General features: G+C 37.6%; 2 protein-coding genes and 1 pseudogene across 3 annotated transcripts; 2 read left to right on the top strand and 1 right to left on the bottom strand.

The window, feature by feature from the left end:
• Nucleotides 1-6,973: 6,973 nt before the first annotated feature.
• LOC147919144 (uncharacterized) lies at nucleotides 6,974-7,417 on the bottom strand. The gene has a single exon (XM_087503863.1). The coding sequence runs from the start codon at nucleotides 7,415-7,417 to the stop codon at nucleotides 6,974-6,976; it is 444 nt and encodes a 147-aa protein (XP_087359989.1).
• Nucleotides 7,418-12,770: 5,353 nt separating this feature from the next.
• On the top strand, nucleotides 12,771-14,565 carry LOC104771095 (uncharacterized; annotated as a pseudogene). The gene is made up of 6 exons (XR_015593734.1): nucleotides 12,771-12,976; nucleotides 13,146-13,215; nucleotides 13,597-13,692; nucleotides 13,798-13,901; nucleotides 13,998-14,135; nucleotides 14,249-14,565. The product of XR_015593734.1 is annotated as an uncharacterized LOC104771095 (transcript).
• Nucleotides 14,566-15,987: 1,422 nt separating this feature from the next.
• LOC104772620 (uncharacterized) lies at nucleotides 15,988-18,270 on the top strand. Its single transcript, XM_010497212.1, has 2 exons — nucleotides 15,988-17,326; nucleotides 17,438-18,270. The coding sequence occupies exons 1-2, from the start codon at nucleotides 15,988-15,990 to the stop codon at nucleotides 18,268-18,270; spliced, it is 2,172 nt and encodes a 723-aa protein (XP_010495514.1).
• Nucleotides 18,271-23,301: the final 5,031 nt, after the last annotated feature.

Below are 23,301 nucleotides of genomic sequence, written 5' to 3'. Positions count from 1 at the left end.
CAGGTTTAACTCAAGATCTGTAGAGAGGATACACTTACATGCCAAACCAAAGGTATCTACTCATGAGGAAGTTTCTAGCTTTTTTAAGCCTCCCAAGAAAGCCTTATTGTAGTACTTTTCATTACTGTTGTGTATGATCTCTGAGCATTACTGTCTAATATCAGGCTGAAGCAACAAATGCTAAAACTCTTATTTCCGGTTAGCCTATAATATAAATTATTAATTAGCAGTTGGCCACAAGATTTATTAGTACAAGGTTTTCATAACACAATGTTCATAAAAACTTGGGTTTCACCTCTTTTGCTTCATTTGAGGTGATCACTTACTAAGTCTTCCTTATACTATAAAGAGTGTTTTATGTGAAAACGATAGTATGTATTAGAAAGTGATTAATTCTTGTATTGTTCATTAAACATGGTTCTTTAATAGTTTAATATGTAATGAAATTCGTATAAACCTTAATTATCATTTTCATATTTTAAATATAAATGCAAATCTAAATATATATTTAGTTTTACCTAGTTGAACTGAGTATTATATATTTATGTTATCTAAATATTACCCTCTATAGTTAAAATGTAATTTTCTGTGGTTATTATTCATTATCTCTCAGAAATATAATAAATAAATAAACAATTACGAATTGCATAGGTTGTTCTAGTAACATCTCTTACTTTTTCTAGTAACATCTCTTACTTGTTCCATTTCCGGTGAACAATTAGCTAGGATTGCAGAAGAAGATATGTTGAAGATGACTACAAAATTACAATAATATCGTTCATTAAAACGGATTTATGGACGTACACTAAGCAAAAGAACGTTATGTACGTACACTAATCTCAAGAACGTTATGTGCGTATGCGTTCATATGTACGTACACGTCTATATGTACGTACACGTTCGATTTTAGGTTTAATGAACCCGAAATTACCAGAATATCCTCGTCTTCTACCTCTAACATACGACTGAAAACCCTAATTTTCCCTGCCTCACTTTATTTTTTCACGACTTATGTCTATTTTTTTGGTTTCACTTGTGGGTTTTTTACTCAACTATTATAGATTTTCATCTCAACATCTGATTTCTAAATTAAAAACCTATAAAAAGTGAGTTATATAGATTTCTGAAACGATATCTTGCTCTTCCATGGATGAACCCAGAGGAAAGATTTCCGAAACTGAGTAAGAAAAAGACGTTTGCTCCGGCCGACAAACAGAACATGATTGATGAATCTGCTACAAACTTTATTACATGAACACCATTATTCGGAAGAACAACAAACGTGTTTAGATCTTCCTCCAATAAGTCTATCGCAACGCTAGACTGTCTTTGCCAGCTCAAACAAATTCGTGTTATTCTGGTAAGACTTTACAGCTGTCAATCTTGCTTACTAAATCTACCACGGACAAGAAGCCTACCACAACACAACGAAAACTATTTCAAAAAACAAACAAAGTATACCAAAAATATCTGTAACGAGAGAAGGCTGTCGCATAAATCTGTCGCAACAGACCATTAGTCTACCATAAATATCTTTTGGGTCATATTGACTGTTGAAGGTGTACGTCAGATATTTTTGGTACACTTAGTTTTTGATACACATATACGTCCACCGATAAGTGTACCAACACTACAACTAAGTGTACCATCTACGTCGACGGCAAAGTGTACCAGCACTACAACTAAGTGTACCAAAAATATCTGACGTACACCTTTAATCAGTCCACATGTATAAATCTACCATCAAAGGATCGGTAGACTTAGTCCCAACTTCCAATGTTTTTTTTTTCTAATGGCATTAGCCGTAATTACGTTTTTTCCTAACACTAGTTTCAGGGGTAGTATAGGTACAATGTGTTAGTCTAGTAATTACAAACAATTGTATGTTACTTTTGTAATAAGGAAGCTTTTATGCAATATTCTAGTAACTCACCCATAAATAAAACAATCCAAATTTTAACAAAGATGAGTGAATCAATGTTGATTAATAAATTAAAAGAAAATAATACTCAGAAATTTTAAAACCTGGAGATGTGAAACAATACTCAAGAAAACAAAAACTCTTTTCAAAGTCCATAAAATCTGTATATATAAAAATAAAAACGTGTGAAAACAAAGATGTATGAAATAAAATGTGTAAAACAAAAATGTATGAAAACTAACAAGTACAAACATTGAAAGTGAGAGTGAGAGAGAGACATGACCTTCTCATTTTCTTAATCAAAAACGGTGGTATAAACTTTTTTCGTCGTAAAAAATAGAAAAAAAAAAAAATTAGATTAGTTCTCTCCTCCTTGCTGTTCGCCCTAGCCGCAATTCCCGAATCTACAAAGAAGTCTCCGCCTACCGGTGCCGGTGTTGCTTTGGCTCGCCGGCGACAGTTTCTATCTTCTCTTTACTGCCCTGTTCATCTCCGTCAAATCCAATCTCGCTTCATCTCAAGGGTGTATTCGAACCGTATTTCCGGTTTCAGATCCGGCGCTACTTCCGCCGTGTTCTACCTTCCTCCGTCGCTCGCCTCCTTCTGGTGATGTCTTCGTTTGGCTATGCTTCTCACCCCGATTCGGGATCTGAGAGCTCCTCGGCGAGATTTCGGAGAAACTTTCTCTCTCGATCTGCTGTCCTCTTTCGTCGGGCTAAGTCCCCAACCGCCTCTAACCTCCGGCTTCAGTCCTTTTTTCTTTCGGAGTTCCCCCTATGCGGATTATCCAGCGACCTCATCTCCGCCTCTTGTGCCCACCCGAAGAACCAGACTAACTTGATGGTCTCAACTGGTGTGTTTGTTGCCGTCCCTCCTGGCAGCCGCCGCCGCGATGCAACTCCTCGCGGCACCTCCTGCTTCCACCCCCAACAGAGCACTGGATACTTCTCCTGCTTTTCCGTACCTGTTTCAGATACTTCTCCGTCAGGTCCTCTTTGCAGTCAGTCCAGAATCACTTTTGTTGGTTCAGACTCCGCCCAACGGTGGCGGTGCTTGTTTACCGGAACCTCCTCCGGCTTTCCTGCAGGTTGCCTTCAACCTAGAGCCACTGTTGATGGCTCGAAATTCAGTTCAAAGTCACAGCGTTTGGTGACTATCGTATTACTAGTTGAGCTTTTTGTGTTGTATGCTATCTTCTCTCATGGGTGTTCTTGTGATAGTTTGTTTCAACACATCTCCTGGTTCCCTATCAAGCTTTGTCAAGTTTGTGTCTCTATGTTTAATCTCTGCTTGTTCTTATGCTTTAATTTCAAAGTTTGCTATTCGGGCATGTTTGAATATGCTCTATCCCTTTGTATTTTGCTAAGTTTGAATGAAGAGTTTGGATGCACAAAAAAAAAAAAAAGTAATGCTCAATCTATTAATAAGACAGACATGACGTGTCTTATTCAGTGATCATTTTTATTTTCATACGACCATAAATAATTAACAAATACATAGTTGTATCCTATAAACAAAACTTAGTTTAGACGTACATAATAATCATATGTTAAACATTTTTAAAAGTAACTTGTGTGAATGTAATAAGTTACCTTCTCATCCAGAAGAAGAAAATTCAAACTAATAATTTCATTTCCAGTTTTTTGGATTTCTTACTTCCCATATTCGTATTACCCTTCCTAAAATGTGTTGTTGTCTAGCCCTGAGACCAAATATCCGGTATCCAGAATCCGATCTGGTATCCGGTCCAATCCGTTCCGAAAAATCGGATATCCGTCCAAGCAGAGCCGGATTTGGATACTTAAAACTCATATCTGCCTAAAACAGATACGGATCCAGATGCAAAGAATATTATAACCCGGATATCCAGATCCGCCAAAATATCCGGTACATGTGAATATTTGGCTTTAATTATTGTTTGAAGGGTGGATGTAAGGGCATCTTTAAAGGGATAACACTTTTGAGTGTTCTTAGGTTAAATATATTAGGAAAATAATCTAAGAACACTTGTTAAGAACTTTTGCTAAAAAGTTAGTTATAGGGAGAACATGGTTAAAATCATTAGATTTAATAATAAAATATTCTTAAACATATTACAATTATAAAATCTAATAAATTTAGTATATAATATTACAATAAAACTTATTACAATTATATAATATTTCTTAAACATTTTTTAAAACTTATAAACTTTTAAAATATAAATATTATAAAAGAACACTTAAATTTCAAACTTATAAAACATATAATAAAATTCATAATACAATACCAAATATTAATGAAACAACAAAACATTATAAATAAAATTTTGAAAAAAAAAACAAACAAACATATTACTTAATTAATTAAACAAGACAAACATTTTATGTAATTAATATTTAGTTTAAGGTCCAAATTTATTCCATATATGCTCAATCAAATCCTTCTTTAAATTTTGATGTGCTTGTCTATCACGGATCATTGTATGGCCATCACCTAATCCCTCAAGATTTGAAGACATATTTACCGAAAACGTTAGATCCGGAGTAGTTCCAGTTCCATCATCTTGTTGGAATTCTTGTTCGTCATAGAGTGTGTATGAATCCCGTTCATCTTCGACAATCATATTATGGAGTATTAGACATGCTCTCATAATATATGCAATTTTACCCTTTGACCATAAAAGAGCTGGATTCTTAACCATGGCGAATCTAGATTGCAGGACTCCAAATGCACGCTCAACATCTTTTCGTGCACCTTCTTGACGTTCTGCAAACAATTGATGCTTTGGGTGTTGTGGATGTGGGATGGATTTAACAAATGTTGCCCACTCGGGGTAAATACCATCCGTCAGATAGTAAGCCAAATTATACTCATTTCCGTTGACATAGTACGTAACTTCGGGAGCTCGACCGTAAATAATGTTATTAAATACTGGTGATTGATCAAGAACATTTAAATCGTTACAAGTACCTGGAGCTCCAAAAAATGCGTGCCATATCCAGAGATCTTGTGAAGCTACCGCCTCCAAAACAATTGTTGGCTTACCGGTGCTTCGTGAATACATTCCTTTCCAAGCGGTTGGGCAATTTTTCCACTTCCAGTGCATACAGTCGATGCTTCCAACCATCCCGGGAAAACCCCGCTTTTCTCCATAAAAGAGTAGCCTTTCAAGATCCTCTGGTGTGGGTCGGCGTAGGTATTCAGCGCCAAACAAGTCAACTATTCCGACGACGAAATGTTCCAAACATTGACGAGCAGTACATTCAGCAAGACGTATATATTCGTCAACCGAGTCCGTTGCAGCCCCATATGCTAATAGTCGAATTGCTGCAGTACATTGTTGTAGCGGTGAAAGACCATTCCGGAAGGTTGCATCCCTTTTTGGCTTAAAATATGGAACTTCTTCACTGAGACGATTCACAATACGCAAGAACAACGGTTTGTTCATTCGAAACTGTCGGCGGAATTGGTGAGCATTGTATGTTGGATTATCAGAAAAATAATCGTTCCACAAACGGTCATGGCCTTCTTCGCATTTTCTATCGATATATATACGTGGTTTCCTTTCGACAGGACTTTCCTCTTCAACAGCTTGAAATTGGTTGCTAAATTGCTCTTGAAAGTATTGGTTTAAACTATCATTATTGGGATCATAATGATAGTGAAAATTGTTAGAAGAAGATGCCATGAAAGGCTTGAGAAAGAAAGTGTTTTTGGTAAGAGAAATAAAATGGATTGATTTTGAATAAGATGAACAAAAGAGAGAGCTTTAAAGAAAGAGAGAAGAGAAAATATATGTAATTGTTTGTATGATTTGATCTTGATCTCTTCGCATATATATAGAACAAGAGTGAGTTGTTTGTAAATTAAGCATGTGACGAGGAAAAGGACTTCGGACAAGAGCAATTAAGCATGTGAGTTGTTTGTAAATTAAGCATGTGACGAACAAGGACCAAGTGACTCTGTGACTTTGTGACAAGGCAAACAAATAAAAACAAAACCATGTGACTCAAACTCAGCACCACCAAGTACATGTAAATACATGTGACTCAAACGGACAAACTCAAAAAACATAAGTGACTCTGTCCAAACAAAGCAAACACATACATGTAAATACATGTGACTCAAACGGACAAACTCAAAAAACATAAGTGACTCTGTCCAAACAAAGCAAACACATACATGTAAATACATGTGACTCAAACGGACAAACTCAAAAAACATAAATGACTCTGTCCAAACAAAGCAAACACATACATGTAAATACATGTGACTCAAACGGACAAACTCAAACTCAGCAAACAACATCTCAAACTTTACTTGAGCCTCTGATAGACGTGGTCCTTCAGGTGCATGACTTGGTCCTTGAGCTGGATCACCAAAAGCTTGAGCTGGATCATTTGGTCGTTGAGCTGGATCACTTGGTCCTTGAGCTCAACGATCACTTGGTCGTTACGCTGGTTGACTTGGTCGTTCGGCTGGTTCGTAAGACTAGGTCATCCAACCTCGGCTGGTTGTGTCACATGAGCAGGTAGTGGAACCAATACCTCATGGTTCGTAAGACTAGGTCGTCCAACTGATGGTGTAGGTTCATAGTAACATGTCTCAGCCTCTGATTCTGAATCATCACTATAGTCTAGTGGGCTGTTTATGCCATAGTCATAATCAGAGAACATATCTTCGTCTACCTGAAAATAAAAACATATGCGTATTAGACATATGCGTATTCATTAAACGTATGCGTATTAGACATATGCGTATTCATTAAACGTATGCGTATTCATTAAACATATGCGTATTAGAACATAATAACATATGCGTATTCATTAAAAACAAATAAACATAGGGTTACACAAACATAGGATTAAAACATAAAAACAGAGGATTAAAACATAAAAACATAGGATTAAAACATAAAAACAGAGGATTAAAACATAAAAACATAGGATTAAAACATAAAAACCGAGGATTAAAACATAAAAACATATGATTAAAACATAAAAACATTGGACTAACATAGTTAAAACAAACAAGCATACACTCCAGCGGACATTAGCTAATTCTTCTAAGTTAAAAAAGTTCCGCCATTAACTTCTTCTTTAGGGCTTTTTCATCATCATCTAGGGTTTCATTCTTGGCAAGTAGAGTGTCAAGAATGGACATCTTTTGGAGTTGTTTCATGCCCTCTAGGTCTTTCTGTTTTATCTCCCACATGTTACTAAACTCAGCAGATGGTGTAGCCTTCTCTTTGCCTTTGCTCTTAACTTTTTTTGATGCCTTTATGCCCGGAGGCCTGCTCTCGTGCTCACCAACGACAGAACCTGTAGATCCAGCAGCTTCATCAGCTTTCCTTTTGCTCGAACTGGTTGTTTTGGGAGTGGGGTTCATCGTCTCGAGGTTAGCCCATTTCTGCTCAAAGCGTAGCACACTCCACGCATACTCCAAAGCAAACTTCTTCTTGTACAGCTTGAAATATATTTGGTGAGCATTTTGTAAAACGTCAACATCATTCATGCCACTTGCTTTCTCACGCTCTGCCCTGCAAAAGCTCCACAGAATTGGCTTACTTCCTTACTGACTTTTTGCCATCTTTGTCTACAATGTTCAGCAAGCCTAGACTCAGCACCACCAAGTACATGACTACTTGTTTCGTAGTATTTTCCTATACGGTTCCAAAAGGACACTGCCTTCTGGCCATTCCCAACAACAGCATCCTTCGATGTGTTCAATCAAGCGCTTATCAGCACCAAGTCATCTTGTGCGGTCCATAAGCGTCTCTCCCTACGCTGTTCAGCAGTCGCTTCTGATTGACTAGGAGGTATAGGCGGCTGTGAACTAGTTTGTGAACTAAAAGCAGGGATTTGAGACGAATCAGTGTTTATATTGGGAGCAAAGCTGTCATATGGGAAGTTAAGAAGGCTAAAGTATGATTGAGACTGACTGTTAGGAGTGTTGTTTGATGCCATAGGATAATCAGACTTAAAGAAGGAAGAAAGTTAACTAAGGAAGAAGCTTAAAGAAGAAAGAAGCATAAAGAAGGAAGAAGCTTAAAGAATGAAGAAGCTTAAACGGGATGGAAGAAGCTTAAGGAAAGGAAGAAGCTTAAAGAAGGAAGAAGCTTAAAGACGATGGATGTAAGAAGCTTAAAACGATGGGTGTAATATTCTGAAGGTAAGAGGATCATTAAATCAAAAGTATTTTGTTGTTAGGGCCTTTAAATTCTCAATAACCATTACCTACTTCAGTCAAATCAGAAGTAAATATAGGTCATTGAGTGTTTTTTAAAAAAATTTCAAAGTTTTAAAGTTTAAAAAATGTTCTCAGTCTCGCAAGTAGTTAAAATTTAACTCAGTCTAGCAAGAACACTCAAGTACAACAAATATAACTCAGTCTCGCAAGAACAAAAACTAATCATACTACCTAAACCACTACTTTTAATGCTTTCATATATAACTCAGTCTCGCAAGTTTTAAAATTTAAACTACTACCTAAAACACAACACCAATCAAATCATCCAAGTTTTAATCAAACCTTAATCAAACAAGCACAAAATAAACCTAATCTCGCAAGCAAAAAATAACCGAAATCAAACAAGCAAGAAATAAACCAAATCAACCGACAATCCCAACACTGTCTATATACACTAACCTTGAGATTCCTATCGTTTGATGATGCAGGTTTGATGATCCTTCTCCTCGATTTAATTTCCAATGTTTAATCTCACCTAGAAGCCTCATCAAAGAAACAAGCAAAATGGATTAATCATTACTGTAAATTCACTCAAACATAAGCGAAATACTGTAACAACACACGAGACTCAAGCAAAAGCGATAAACCATTACTGCAAATTCACTCAAACAGAATCGAAATTGACTCACAAGGTTTGACTGTAACAACACACGCGACTCAAAATTGACTCAAACAACACACGAGACTCAAAATTGACTCAAACAAATCCTATGTTAATCAAAACTTTGCCAGATGAGACTAAATCCTAACCTAATTCAAATATTTTCAAAGATTTCAATACCCTAAATCGATGACAGATCCATGAAACCAAGAAGATGATATTACCTTTACCTTTGTTCGCCGGAGGTGAGACGAGACAGACGAGACACCGGAGACAGACGAGACGCCGGAGACAAACGAGACGAGTAGACGGTAAGGAGATCGCCGACGAGACAGAGGAGACAGCGGCGACGGAGGAGACTACGAGATCTCTTGCAGAGAAGGTGAGGAGCTTCGCAAGACAGCCGAGAAAGTCGAGAGGAAGAGCTTGCAGAGACGCCGGACACAGACGAGACAGCGAAGACGGTTACGAAGAGATCGGCACTGAAATTGCCCTTTGAAGACTAAAGAAGATGAACCCTAGGTCGATAAAACCAAAGAAGTTGAAACCAAATAAAACTCTCGACCCCCAAATAATTCTTTCCAATACCATTTGGACACGTCACAGAAGAACACACCTCACAACAGTTCCGAAATAAGAACATGTTTTATGCTCTAAGCCCAATTTCGAATTTTTTTTAATAAAAATATACCCAAGCACACCCATAAAGATGGCCGGATAAAGATGGTCTAATATCTTATATAATAAGAGAAGGTTTTTTCTAATTTTGGCTAACAATGTGAAGGTTATTTGGGGAGCTCAGCTTTCAAAGGACCGTGGGAAATGAGGAGGTGAGACGTGGGCCATAGATGGTGGGCCTTAAAACATAATTACATAACATACATTTTTTATTTCCTCTTATAAATTTATCCCACATCGGATGAAAGAAAGAAATATAGTTGATTCTTTTCCTATAAATAACTCTTAACACTTTACAAACATAAAATAGTTCAGGGCTTTCGGATAAAATTTGAGGCCCATTATAGTAAGATGCTTTTGATTCGGATTTGCATCCGGATTCGGATATCCGCGAGTATCCGGTATTTTAGTCGGATATCCGGTCAACGGATATTCGTTGACGACGGAGCGGATACGTATATGAAAGATAGATATCCGGTGGATCCGGATCCGGATTCGGATATACCGAAAAACCCCGGATATCCGTATCCGTCTCAGGGCTATAATGCTGTCCACGCCTCATTTGCAGATTTGATAAATATTTATAGTTTTATACGGTGGAATATTGTTTTGAACCATCTTCTTATAAATTTTTGTAGCTAAGTTAATGGAATAGTGAAATTTGTTCTCGTAACTTGAGAATGTTGATGTATATATAATATCTAATAGTTATGACTGAAACGATGTACCTTTTAAAATCAAGAGTAGTGCCTTTTGGTTTATGGGTATACATAATTGGCCGTTGTGTAGTACTATACTAATCACCTATTACGTTACTTCACTAATTTTATCTTGTGTCTTTTTGGCAACGAATAATTTTTATCTTGTTATTATGTACCTTTTTAAATCGAGAGTAGTGCCTTTTGTTTTTGGACCGCACATATAATAATCTAACCGAAAAGAACTAATACCAAATTCTATTTATGCGTTGATGTTGTTTGGTTTAAAAGTTGTGATGAAAACACAATTGCTTTTGGTATGAGATTACATCATCAAGATAAAAATGAGTTTGGGAAATACGTGCATAACCACCATATATTAGGAATTGATTTTCCACTTATGTCTATGAATCGATACCATCATGTTCTTCAATCAACGACATTGAAAACGAAGTCGATGTGGTGAAACAGGTGATAATAATATCTCACCTTTTGATGTTTACTTATTTGGGTACACTCTTTTTATAAATTTCTTGCATTTTTTTTTGGACAGATTCCAGATCACTCTAAGAATGGCTGCTATACATTATGTTTTTAAAAAATTGTATATACAAATTAGAAAGTCATCAAAGAATAAATAAGTTACCTTTAGTAGATCCTTTCTTCCTAACTTGATTTGTCATTTGGTCGTGCTAAACCTTTCTAGAATTTGATTTTGTGTTGTGACAAGTATGTCTGGCTTTTTCTTCGGCACTCTCTATTTCCATGCTCATTTGGAATATTTCTATATATTATCAAAATGTTTGACACCCAGAAAGTATAAGAAATTAAAATTCAACTAAATTTTTTAAAATTTTTATTTACAAAAAATGGAAACTAACCTGGATCATTTATATCTAATGGACATCTTACATAACAAAAAAAACAGAAGATTTTTATATTTATTATACCATATTTGTTAAAAAAATTAAATAGGTTAAATAAGTCAATAATAGAACATATATAAAATTATACAATGTTTGTTAAAAAAATTTGGCTTATCCGTGTAGCTCTAGCATCACTGCATGTTATCATGACGTTATTGATATTTTTGACTTTCTGGGAGTACTGTCCTACAATAAACTTTATATGCTTGAATGTTATACTCTTTCCCAACTTAACAAATTAAAAAGCCACGTACACTCATATTTTGTTCCTCCGTATCTAACAGTAATAATAATCTAATAAAAAAAATTAACAGGTTCGGTGAAAAAACACTAACAGGTCATTTGCAGCGAAAATATAAAATTACCTTGAATTAGAGATTGATGCTTGTTAGTTAAAAAAGACTTAAATAAAACAATTCTTTAGTGTTCAAAAAAAAAAACAATTCTTTAGTTTTATTTAGTATTCAGAGAACAATTTTTTGAAACTTGTTTATGTAATCCAGAAAAGTTTATATATAATAAACAAAGAGGTGTAAGACATAGAGGTGTAAAATTAAAAGGTGTAAAAATTAATAGATGTAAAACATGGAGATACAACAAAGAGGTGTAAGACATAGATGTGTGAAATAAAAAGGTGTAAAAATCAATGGATGTGATTTTTGAAACATGGAGGTACAACTAGAGGTGTCAAGCGGGCTCTATGCCCGCGGGCCTAGCCCAAATAGTACCTCTGCGGGGCGGGTATGGACACTAATTGCTGGGCACATTAAAAAGCGGGCCTAGTCCAAGCAGATTGCGGGTTATAGCGGGTTATGTCCGCGGATTGGCGGATTGGCCCACGGTCATCAAATATTAAATAAAAATAAATATTTAATATAGATATATAACTATTTTTATATATTTTAAACATATTTCTTTTAAAATTATGTGATAACACAAATAAATTTAATATACAAAAATTAAAACATATATAAAAATCAATATAAACATTAATTTTATTTAAAATTATTTTTAAAATTATAATTTATTAATTTTATTTTGTTTTGTTAATATATTATTTAGGCCCGCGGGCCAGCCCGTTAACCCGCTGGACTCAGCGGGGCGGACTTGGACATAACTTTTATGTCCGCAGGCTTAGTGGGCCAGCCCGCTGCGGTCCAAAAAATTGAAACTGCCCGCCGCGGACGGCCCAGATGGGTGCGGGCTGGCCCGTTTGACACCTCTAGGTACAACAAGAGATGCAAAAATTAAGAGGTGTGATTTTTGAAACATGGGGATGTGACGAAAAGACATGATTGATAATTTGCAACTGTTGGAGTCATTAATAATTTTAAACCATTAGATGTTAAAATGAAACTAATCTCATCCATTGAATTAAAATTAACACAAAAAGTGAGTTTACTATTATATATAGATGTTGTATATTATTTAATAAAATAAATTTTATTCTCAAAAGTTTAAATAATTATATTTGTGCGAAAAAATTTATATCGATAAAAAAATATTTTAAAATAAAATCACCCTCGTCCTTTAAAAATCTTTATAAATAAGAATTTAATATCCCTCCCTATAAAAATGAGAGTGATTTTAATTTAAAATCTTTATAAATAAGAATCCAACACCACAATAAAAATGTTTTTCGTAAAGAACCAGAACCCTTTTATTTTGAGGAAAATCTTTATAAATAAGAATTCAATATCACTCCCTATAAAAATGAGGGTGATTTTAATTTAAAATCTTTATAAATAAGAATCCAACACCACAATAAGAATGTTTTTCGTAAAGAACCGGAACCCTTTTGTTTTGAGGAATATCAGGGATAACTTGGTAATCTCACGATTGTAAACGTTTGAGCGATCCCCAAAGCCCGAAGACACATACAGTGCTCTCTCTTCCGTCGCCGCCGCCGCTAGTCTCGTCGGTGAGTTCCTCCTGATTCTTCCTTTTCGTTTGTTTTTTTTCTTTGTTTCAGCTCTTTAGTTTTCTTGATTTCTGCTTTTTTTTTGGTTCTTGTCTTGTCTGTGTTTTGTATGAAAATGAAATTATAATAATTTTGATTTTGGGTTCTTCTTAATGCTTGGAAAGAGCAGTAGGAACAAAATGGGTTGGAAAGCTGCTGAGAAACTCATCAGACACTGGAAGATACTTCGAGGGGATAATGTTAGACCATCTCCATTGTATTTCTCTATTTTTTTCTCTAAAATAGAGTAACTCAAAAATAGAGCGTTGTTTTTCTCCAATGTATTACTCTATTTTCACTTTTATAATGGAGTTAGTGTAAAAAAATAGAGGTGAGAATAGAGTTGCTCTATATATAGAACAATCCTATTATTTTCTTTATTTTAGAGTAAAATATAGAGTAGGGTTGGAGATGTCCTTAGTGAGCGTGAGCACTCACTCTCTCTCTCCCTCTCTCTCTATCTCTCTCTCTATCTATCTCTCTCTCTCTCTCCCTCTCTCTCTCTCTCTCTCTCTCTCTTGTTCTTCTAGTGTGTTTTGATTGTGGTGTTTCGTCTTGGTTTTGCTTTTATATCCATCCAGGTGATGATCATTCGTGGGAAAGATAAGGGTGAGACTGGAACCATCAAGCGTGTCATCCGATCCCAAAATCGTGTTATTGTTGAAGGCAAGAATCTGGTAAGAGATTGTCTTTCACTACTTGTTGTTGTCTTGTTGAGACCCTGTTTTATACTGTTTATGTATATATATTTTATAAAGATGATTTTGATTCAGTATTCGTAGATCAAGAAGCATATAAAGGGAGGCCCTGATCATGAAGGTGGAATTTTCACGGTAGAGGCTCCTCTACACGCCTCTAATGTCCAAGTTGTTGATCCACTCACTGGGTATGTTTTGTATGTATGTTGTTCACTTTGCTTTACTGTTACTAATTCTCTCAAGTGAGTGAGTGAGAGAGATTTCTTATTCGTCTTCTACCTCAGGAGGCCTTGTAAGGTTGGTGTAAAGTACTTAAGAGGATGGAACTAAAGTTAGAGTAGCTAGAGGCACTGGCACATCTGGTTCCATCATTCCCCGCCCAGAGATTCTTAAGATTAGGGCAACACCAAGACCCACTACTGGTACCTAGTAGATCAACATCTCTCTAAACTTGCCATAGATTCATTTGTTCCCTTTTGAGATCAAAGAAGAAACATGCTTTCTTAGCTGAAAGATTAATACCTTTGTTTTTCAGCTGGTCCTAAGGACACACCAATGGAGTTTGTATGGGAGCAAACATATGATGCTAAAACAGGAAAGGGCATGCCTGATCTTTGAGTAACAACAACCTCGTTACTCAAAAATGTTGCTGCTCCCAACAGATTCTTCTTTCTTTTTTCCCATCCAGTAGAATTTAGTTTTATCAAGAGCTATGAGATTTTGTAGAAGAACCTTAGAAGATCCTGACTGAAACAGAGTCGTTTTTGTTATATTATTGATCCTGTGAACTATTCAAGGTGCCAAATAATCCATTGGGAAAAAGGTGTGTCTACTACGTTTGATTGACAAAAATATTCCACTTAGTTACATTTTTTTTGTTATTGTATTTACAAACACGCCTAAACCATAAAACAAAAAGCGATAAGTATGATAAATGTTGGTTCTATTAACTAATATAACATTAACGAAATATAAGACTCAACAGGTGCGTTCTGAACAAACCATCAATCCATCCAGGTGATGGTCACTTAGTGATATGTGTGTTTATGGTTACTAGTTACTACTATGCACTCCTTGATCATGGATTGAACAGACACTATTATTCAATAGCACTATGAACTTAATTGAAGTAGAAACATGTTAATGGATTGCGATGTTAAAAGTATTATTCAATAGCACTATGTACTTAATTTTGTAACAAATATCTCGCTGGTTAACATATACTTTCTTAAAGAAGAACTGAAAACAAGTAGGGAAGAAAAAGAGGAAGCAACGGCAACCACATCTACGTTAAACTCCACAGTAAAAAATACAAATTGTGCTTGGATTTGTGAAAACGAGCACCAAAGATAAGCCATATACCATGGATTATAGCTCTTTAACGTTCTTTGTGCATCAAATCAAACAAGGCAAAACAAATATGCCTTCACTGGTATCCGAATTATTATTATAATGCAACTTTTATAACAAGAAAATTTTCGTACTGTTTGGTTTAATATAGATTAAAAAGTTAACTAATTCTCTTAATTTATCTCGTTGTAAGTGTAAAATACGTAGATAATTTCTAGGGTTATTTGGCAAAATGATACGTTTTTAGAACTTAATAGGATAACTAGTACATACACTATTCAATATTGGTAAAATACACGACTATTCAATATTGGTAAAATACACGATTAACATTATTTGACACTATTTTGTTTACAGTCAACCCCTCACATAAATATCTTATTTACGAATGATACCATTGATTTTTTTTTTTCCTTCTATATGTTCTTCCTTAGTCTTCTCTTTCTCTAACTTGACTAAATCCGACTTTAATTTTGAGACTTTGATCACAGTCTTCTCCGCTTCGATCTTCTTCTGATGTAGGGAATCGTGAGCCTGCACGTGTACAGTGGAGATGAAGAATGAAGAAGAAGCACGTGAGGCTAAAGCAAGGAGGACGTTAACGGAAGTGACGTGTCATCGTCACGGAAGAATAAGGCGGCTACGTTCTGTTTGTTAACCGACGTTAAGCAGAGTATATGAGCACATGTTTAGCTCAGTATTTTCTTTATGCCAAAAAGTATCTGAATTTGTTAGAGTCTCTGGAACTTTCCTCATCGTTTAGCCGGTTTCTCTCTCTGAGATTTTTGCTGGTGAGATGACGTTGCTGCGTTTGTTGTGAACGTTGTAATCGTTTATCGTTTCTTTTATCGAATCATTTTCGTTTGGTCGCATTATTGATTTATCGTTAACATTGGTATCAGAGCAAGACGAACCTCGGAAACTATGGCGGTTGAGACGAGATCTCAGGTGAACAGACAAGATCTGGGCGGCGATGGAGCTCGGGAAGGTGAAACAGAGACGATCGGAGACACACGGAGCTTACTCGATCGTACTCAGGCGATAGAAAAGGCACTTGCGGAGCAAGATAAGAAGATGGACCGGAACATCGCAGATATGATACACATGATTCCCGTCCAACAAGCTTCATCGAGTTGTCAACCAAAGGACAAGAGCCCGATGACTGATTCAGGGTCTCCGGATTCTTATGGAAGTAGTCTTGACTATCATCGTGGGGGTGGATCTATCCCTGGCCATTATCCGGGAGTTACGCGTTTGGGAAGGGTGGATTTTCCACGTTTTGATGGTGAGCGGTTCTCAGAGTGGGTTTGTAAGGTGGAGGATTACTTTGTTCTGGATGCTACACCAGATAGCTCGAAGGTACGAATGGCTTCCATGCACTTTGACAGCCATGCGTCGGTGTGGCATCACGCTCTCGTCCAAACACCTTTTGGTCAGAGTTTGCTGAACGATTGGATCTCTTATAAACTTTTGATGAGAGAGAGGTTTGTGGATGCGTTGGAGGATCCGATTGCAGATCTCAAAAACTTGCGGGAGACGGCAGGAATTGTTGAGTATCATCAGAAGTTTGAAGCGATCAGGGCAAGAGTTTCACTCTCGGAGGATTATCTGGTGCGTGCTTACCTTGCAGGACTCCGGCTTGACACTCAAGTGCACATCAGGATGTTTCAGCCGCAGACTGTTCGCCAGTGTCTGGTGTTGGGGCGTCTTTATGAAACAGCTCATCCGGTGGCTAAAGGGTCTTTACAAGGAGGAACAACAGCTAAATTCATCAATAGTGGCAACACAACGTCTGTAACTAAGCAAAACATGTCACACCGAAAAGAGGTGGGACAGGAGGTTGTTGGCAGTACGTTACCCAAGCAAGCTAGGAAGTACTTGTCGCAAGAGGAAATGAGTGAGAGAAGGGCCAAGGGGTTGTGTTTTCAGTGCGATGAGAAGTATACACCTGATCATTACTTAAAGCATAAGAAAACACAGGTATATATGATTGAAGTAGGGGGAGAAGAGGAGATTTGGGAACAAGAGGAGAGCGTAGAGCTTGTATCAGAGGAAAAGGATATGCCACGAGTTTCAATCAGTGCTGTTGCAGGAATCACAGATTACCATACCTTGAAAGTAAGGGGGGTTCGCAAGAAGAAAGTGATGTTCATTTTACCTGACACCGGGTCAACACATAATTTCATGGACCCTAGGACAGCACAAAAGTTGGGGTTGTCAATACAATCTGCAGGGATTTCTCGTGTGGCGGTTGCGGATGGAAGTAAGCTGAGAGTTTAGGGGAGAGTTTCGCAGTTTCAGTGGGAGTTTCAGGGCACCCCTTTCCAAGATGACTTCATGCTCATTCCCCTTGGTGGTTGTGACATGGTTCTAGGAGTGCAATGGTTAGCACCCTTGGGAGACACCACTTGGAACTTCCAAAAGTTGGAGATGGGTTTTTGGTGGAATAAACAGAGGATTCTGCTTCACGGTATCAAACCTGGTGCAGTCAGAACGGTTAAAGCCAAGAAGTTTAACGAGTATGACAAAGATGAAGTGCAAGTATCGATGATTTGTGCTCAAGAAGTGGTGGAGGAGGAAGACTTGACATTATATGCACTGGAGTTGAGTCGCAGAACAAATGAAGACAATGCGGCAATTCTGCAGTTAAAAACAGAGTATGCTGATATCTTTGCAGAACCTACCGAACTACCGCCGTTCAGGAAGAATCATGATCATCAGATCGTGTTGCAGTCTGGTTCTGACCCTGTCAATCAGAGGCCATACCGCTATGCAGTTTATCAAAAAAATGAAATAGATAGAATTGTGGAGGAATTATTGACTGCAGGCACCATCCGAGTGAGCTCAAGCCCCTTCTCTTCACCAGTGGTGTTGGTCAAAAAGAAAGATGATACGTGGAGGTTGTGTGTAGATTACAGGGCATTGAACGGTAAGACGGTTAAGAACCGGTTTCCGATTCCTTTGATTGAAGATCTCATGGACGAACTAGGCGGTTCTACTGTGTTCTCGAAGATTGACTTAAGAGCAGGATATCACCAAGTAAAAATGGCACCAGAGGATGTGCCTAAGACTGCTTTCAAAACTCACAGTGGCCACTTTGAATATCTGGTCATGCCCTTTGGGCTAACAAACGCCCCTGCTACTTTTCAAGGATTGATGAACGGTATTCAAGGATTTTCTGCGGAAGTTCGTTCTGATCTTTTTTGACGACATATTGGTTTATAGTCTAACTATGGAGGATCATGTCGTTCATTTGGAGCAAGTGTTTCAGTTAATGAGGAGTAGCAAGTTATTTGCTAAAGAGAGTAAATGTGACTTTGCTTCCCCCAAGGTCGAATACTTGGGGCATTACATTGAGGCAGGAGGGGTTTCCACTGATCCTAACAAGGTAAAAGCAGTAGCAGATTGGCCTGTTCCAACAAGTATTAAACAGCTAAGAGGGTTCTTGGGCTTAGCAGGTTATTACAGGCGCTTTGTAAAAAATTTTGGGACTATCGCAAGACCTTTAACGCTGTTGACTAAGAAGGACTCTTTTGCTTGGTCCGAAGATGCATCAGCTGCATTTGTCAGTCTTAAAGAAGCGCTTTGTCGAGCTCCCGTATTAGCTTTACCCCTATTTGACGAACCTTTTCTAGTGGAGACTGATGCGTGTACCACTGGAATTGGGGCAGTACTAATGCAGAAAGGACATCCACTAGCATTTATCAGTCGCCATCTCAAGGGAAAACAGCTACAACTGTCGATCTATGAGAAAGAACTCTTAGCGGTAGTCTTTGCCGTGCAGAAATGGCGCCATTATCTGCTTCCGAACCACTTCATTATTAAAACAGACCAGAGGAGTCTAAAATACCTGTTGGAGCAACGCTTGAACACTCCCTTGCAACAACAATGGCTGCCTAAACTTTTAGAGTTCGATTATGAGATCCAATACCGCCAAGGTAAGGACAACGTCGCTGCAGACGCACTATCTCGGGTTGAAGGAGCGGAGGTGTTGCATATGGCGATGTCAGTCCTTGAATGTGACCTACTCAAGGACATACAATCTCATTACGAAACGGATGCGGTACTAAAGAAGATCATTGCAGACTTGGAAGCGGACCCGGGAGCTAAAAAACATTATTCTTGGGTTCAATCAGTTTTGAGGAGGAAGAGTAAGATTGTTGTGCCACAGAACACTGCTTTGCGCAACGCTATACTTCAGTGGATGCATTGCTCCGGTACTGGTGGTCACTCAGGCCGCGATGCTACCTACCACAAAGTGAAAGGGTTGTTCTACTGGAAGGGCATGGCGGTAGACATTCAGAACTATATTCGCAGTTGCTCTGTGTGTCAACAATGCAAGTATGACACAGCTGCCTATCTTAGCTTGCTTCAACCCCTGCCAATCCCTGACACCATTTGGACAGATCTTTCCATGGATTTCATTGATGGATTACCGGTATCTGCAGGGAAGTCAGTAATCTTTGTTGTCGTGGATAGACTCACTAAAGCAGCCCATTTCATGGCATTATCTCACCCCTACACTGCGATGTCCGTAGCACATGTATTCATGGACACAGTTTTTCGCTTACATGGGTGTCCTAAATCGATTGTCAGTGATAGAGACACTGTGTTCCTTAGTCAATTTTGGAATGAGTTATTCTCCCTGCAAGGCGTTGAGCTGAGGTTTTCTAGTGCTTACCACCCTCAAAGTGATGGACAGACAGAAGTTGTAAACAGGTGCTTGGAGACTTACTTGCGTTGTATGTGCAATGATAAACCGCACCTGTGGAGTAATTGGTTGCCCCTGGCAGAATTCTGGTACAACACCAACTTCCACTCTGCAACTCAAATGAGTCCGTTTGAAGCAGTGTATGGTCAAGCGCCACCAATCCACCTTCCTTATCTACCTAGTGAGTCTAAAGTGGCTGTTGTGGCGCGTAGTTTACAAGAGAGGGAAGATATGTTGTTAGTTTTGAAGTTCCACCTACTGCGAGCACAACACCGAATGAAGCAGCTTGCGGATGCACATCGTACTGACAGGACATTCGAAATTGGTGATTTTGTGTATCTGAAATTGCAGCCGTATCGTCAAGGTTCTGTGGTGGTTCGAGTTAATCAGAAGCTGGCTCCTAAGTACTACGGACCGTACAAGGTTATTGATCGCTGTGGTAAGGTCGCGTATAAACTGCTGCTCCCTGACGGATCTCTCATTCACCCGGTCTTTCATGTTTCTCAGTTGAAAGCAGCAGTTGGAAACGTGCACACTTCGACTCAATTGCCGTCTGTGGTTTCTGATGTGTTCGTTAGGGAGCCTGTACTTATTCTGGACCGCAAGATGGTGAAGAGGAGAGGTCGCGCAGCTACCAAGGTTCTTGTGCAGTGGTCTAATGAATCCGTTGAAGAAGCGACCTGGGAGTTCTTGTTTGACCTGCAACGCAAGTATCCTGCATTTGAACCTTGTGGACAAGGTTCTCCGAACAGGGGAGCTGTGATGTAGGGAATCGTGAGCCTGCACGTGTACAGTGGAGATGAAGAATGAAGAAGAAGCACGTGAGGCTAAAGCAAGGAGGACGTTAACGGAAGTGACGTGTCATCGTCACGGAAGAATAAGGCGGCTACGTTCTGTTTGTTAACCGACGTTAAGGAGTATATGAGCACATGTTTAGCTCAGTATTTTCTTTATGCCAAAAAGTATCTGAATTTGTTAGAGTCTCTGGAACTTTCCTCATCGTTTAGCCGGTTTCTCTCTCTGAGATTCTTGCTGGTGAGATGACGTTGCTGCGTTTGTTGTGAACGTTGTAATCGTTTATCGTTTTCTTTTATCGAATCATTTTCGTTTGGTCGCGTTATTGATTTATCGTTAACATCTTCAAAGCCGCTTCCTTTGTGATTTCATTCTTGTGTTTGTCGTCGATGATAAGTCAGAGCTCCGGCGAATTTTTGGCGGCGAGATCGATGAGGGGATGAGGAAGAGGGATCATGATGGGGTTAGTCCGATCCAACTTGGGGATTCTCTTCAGCATCATGATTAGGTAGACGAAACCGTGAGAAGATGTTGGAGTCCCACAACTCAATTAAAAATAGAAAAACAAATTGAGAAGATGTTGTAAAAAAAAAAAAACAGAGAAATCAGCGGCGAACTTAGGGTTTGTAGTGGGGAAGAAAGAAGATTAGTGATAATTACGTTTTTACCCTTTAATTAAGTTCAGCGAGAAAATTAAAAATAAGTAACAACAAGGATTTGAACACAGTTGGAGAGATAGATACATTCAAGATGAGACCGCTATGCCACAATAACATTTGACAATAAAGATCAATTACATATTTATATAGCTTAATTATATTTAGAAAATTATAAACACCACCTTGATTTCAAATAAAAGTTATTAAAACATATATTATGTATATGTATATGTATATATATCTATATTTGTGTACGGTTTAAATCATTCATGTTTGATAGATTTAAACGGTCCAACAATAGTAGTGTACGATTTAAACTATTCAGCAATATTTGTGTACGGATTAAGCCATCCAGCATATTTGATAGATTCCTAAACATACAAGGGCAAATTTGTAATTTTATTGAAGGGTCATCTTCCTCCCATAAAACCCTAACCGCCGTTCTCTGCACTTTTTCCAGATTTTTTTTCCGATCATTACCAAGTCTAGCGACGCTTCCTAACTACTTCCCCACGCATCCCACTCGGAATATTACGGTTTCACATCGATTTTAAACCGATTCCGGCGATTCTGGACGATTCTGCTCCTGTTTCCGATTTCGGAGCGGGAATCGACATATCTCCGACGATTTCATGCAACATAGATAGACCATCACCTTCATCTAGTGCTTCTTAGGCGCCTAAATGGGTGAGACGGTTGAGCTTCGAATCTGTGTGGGACTGTCGACGTTATTTATTTGTGTTATTAGTCAGTGAACTGGAAAGAAAAGAGAGAGAAACGAGGGAGAAGGAAGACAAAGAAAAAAAAAACAATTAAACCCTTTTTGGTCATTTACCCAATACACTCAACTCTCTATTACACACTTCATTCTATTAGTGTAACAGTGATAAACGAGTATTTTTCTAATTTTAAATAGTAAAGTGACTACTAATCTAATTAAGTTATCAAAACGTACTAAAACGCCAAGATACCTTAATTTCTAAAGTTCATTTCCATGAATTTATCGGAAATCGTAATATCCTAAGAAAAAAAATTATCCTTTAAAGGATTATGAGTTTCTCCAATGTCAAATGTGTATATTTGGGGATTTGGAATTGGATATTCGGATCCGAATATAATACTTGTAAGAATCGAAAATAAGTAAAAACTAGGTAGTAATCCGTATCACAGCATATGCAAAATATTTTTTATATAAAATTTAAATTCGTGAAAGTAAGGTAAATTTTTTTTGAGAATTTGTTACTAATGTCCTTTCTTTGATACCCCTTTTTAATAATACCCCATTTGATGATCATTTTTAATTATACCCTTCCATTATTTTTTAAAGACATTTTTGCCCTTGTTTTATAATTATACCTTCCTTCGCTGTCGACCTTCTTCGTCTTCGTCTTCGTCTTCGTCTCTTCTTCTCCGGAGACATCTCTCCTTCTCCGGTCGGATCTCTCCTCCGCCGTTATCATTGTTTCTCCCATCGTCTTCGTCTTCGTCTCTTCTTCTCCCATCGTATTGAGCAATTGAATTTTTAGGTCTTATAAAGCAAATCTCTCCTCCGCCGTTATAAATTGAAAATTTTTAGGTCTTTTTCTCCCATCGTGTAAGCTTGTTTCTATATTTTTGTTTTGATTTCAATTTCAATTTTGTGTTAGCTATTAGATTGTTGTTTCGATTTCAAATTTGATGTCAGAATTTTTTTAGGTCTTAACACATGCTCTTTTAGATCTGTTCGTGATAATAATGTCCTTTATTAGATCTTTGGACATCTACTGTTATTCTTTGATATAGTTGTTCGGATCTCTCTTCTTTTAATGTAGTTTTATTGGTTTGTTTTCTCAGGTTTTGTTTGGGTGTACAAATGATTGAATTGTATTCAGTATGTGGTTTGTGGAAGTTGAACAACAACATTCATTGGGAATTTGAGATTGATAATGAAAGGGGAGCTTCTTTGATTAACATTGATGAGAATACTAGATTTAGTGAGTTGGTAAAAATTCTATTAGAAGATTTTGACATTGATATTCAGGCACAATGTTTAAAGCTAAGTTATTCATTGCCTGCTAAGTCTTCTACTATAGG

The sequence above is a fragment of the Camelina sativa genome, chromosome 20 (genome assembly GCF_030686135.1).
Source record: "Camelina sativa cultivar CO46 ecotype springtype chromosome 20, ASM3068613v1".
Taxonomy (NCBI): Eukaryota; Viridiplantae; Streptophyta; class Magnoliopsida; order Brassicales; family Brassicaceae; genus Camelina; species Camelina sativa.
Note: the sequence above shows the minus strand (reverse complement) of the source record. Positions and strands in the feature narration are given on the sequence as shown.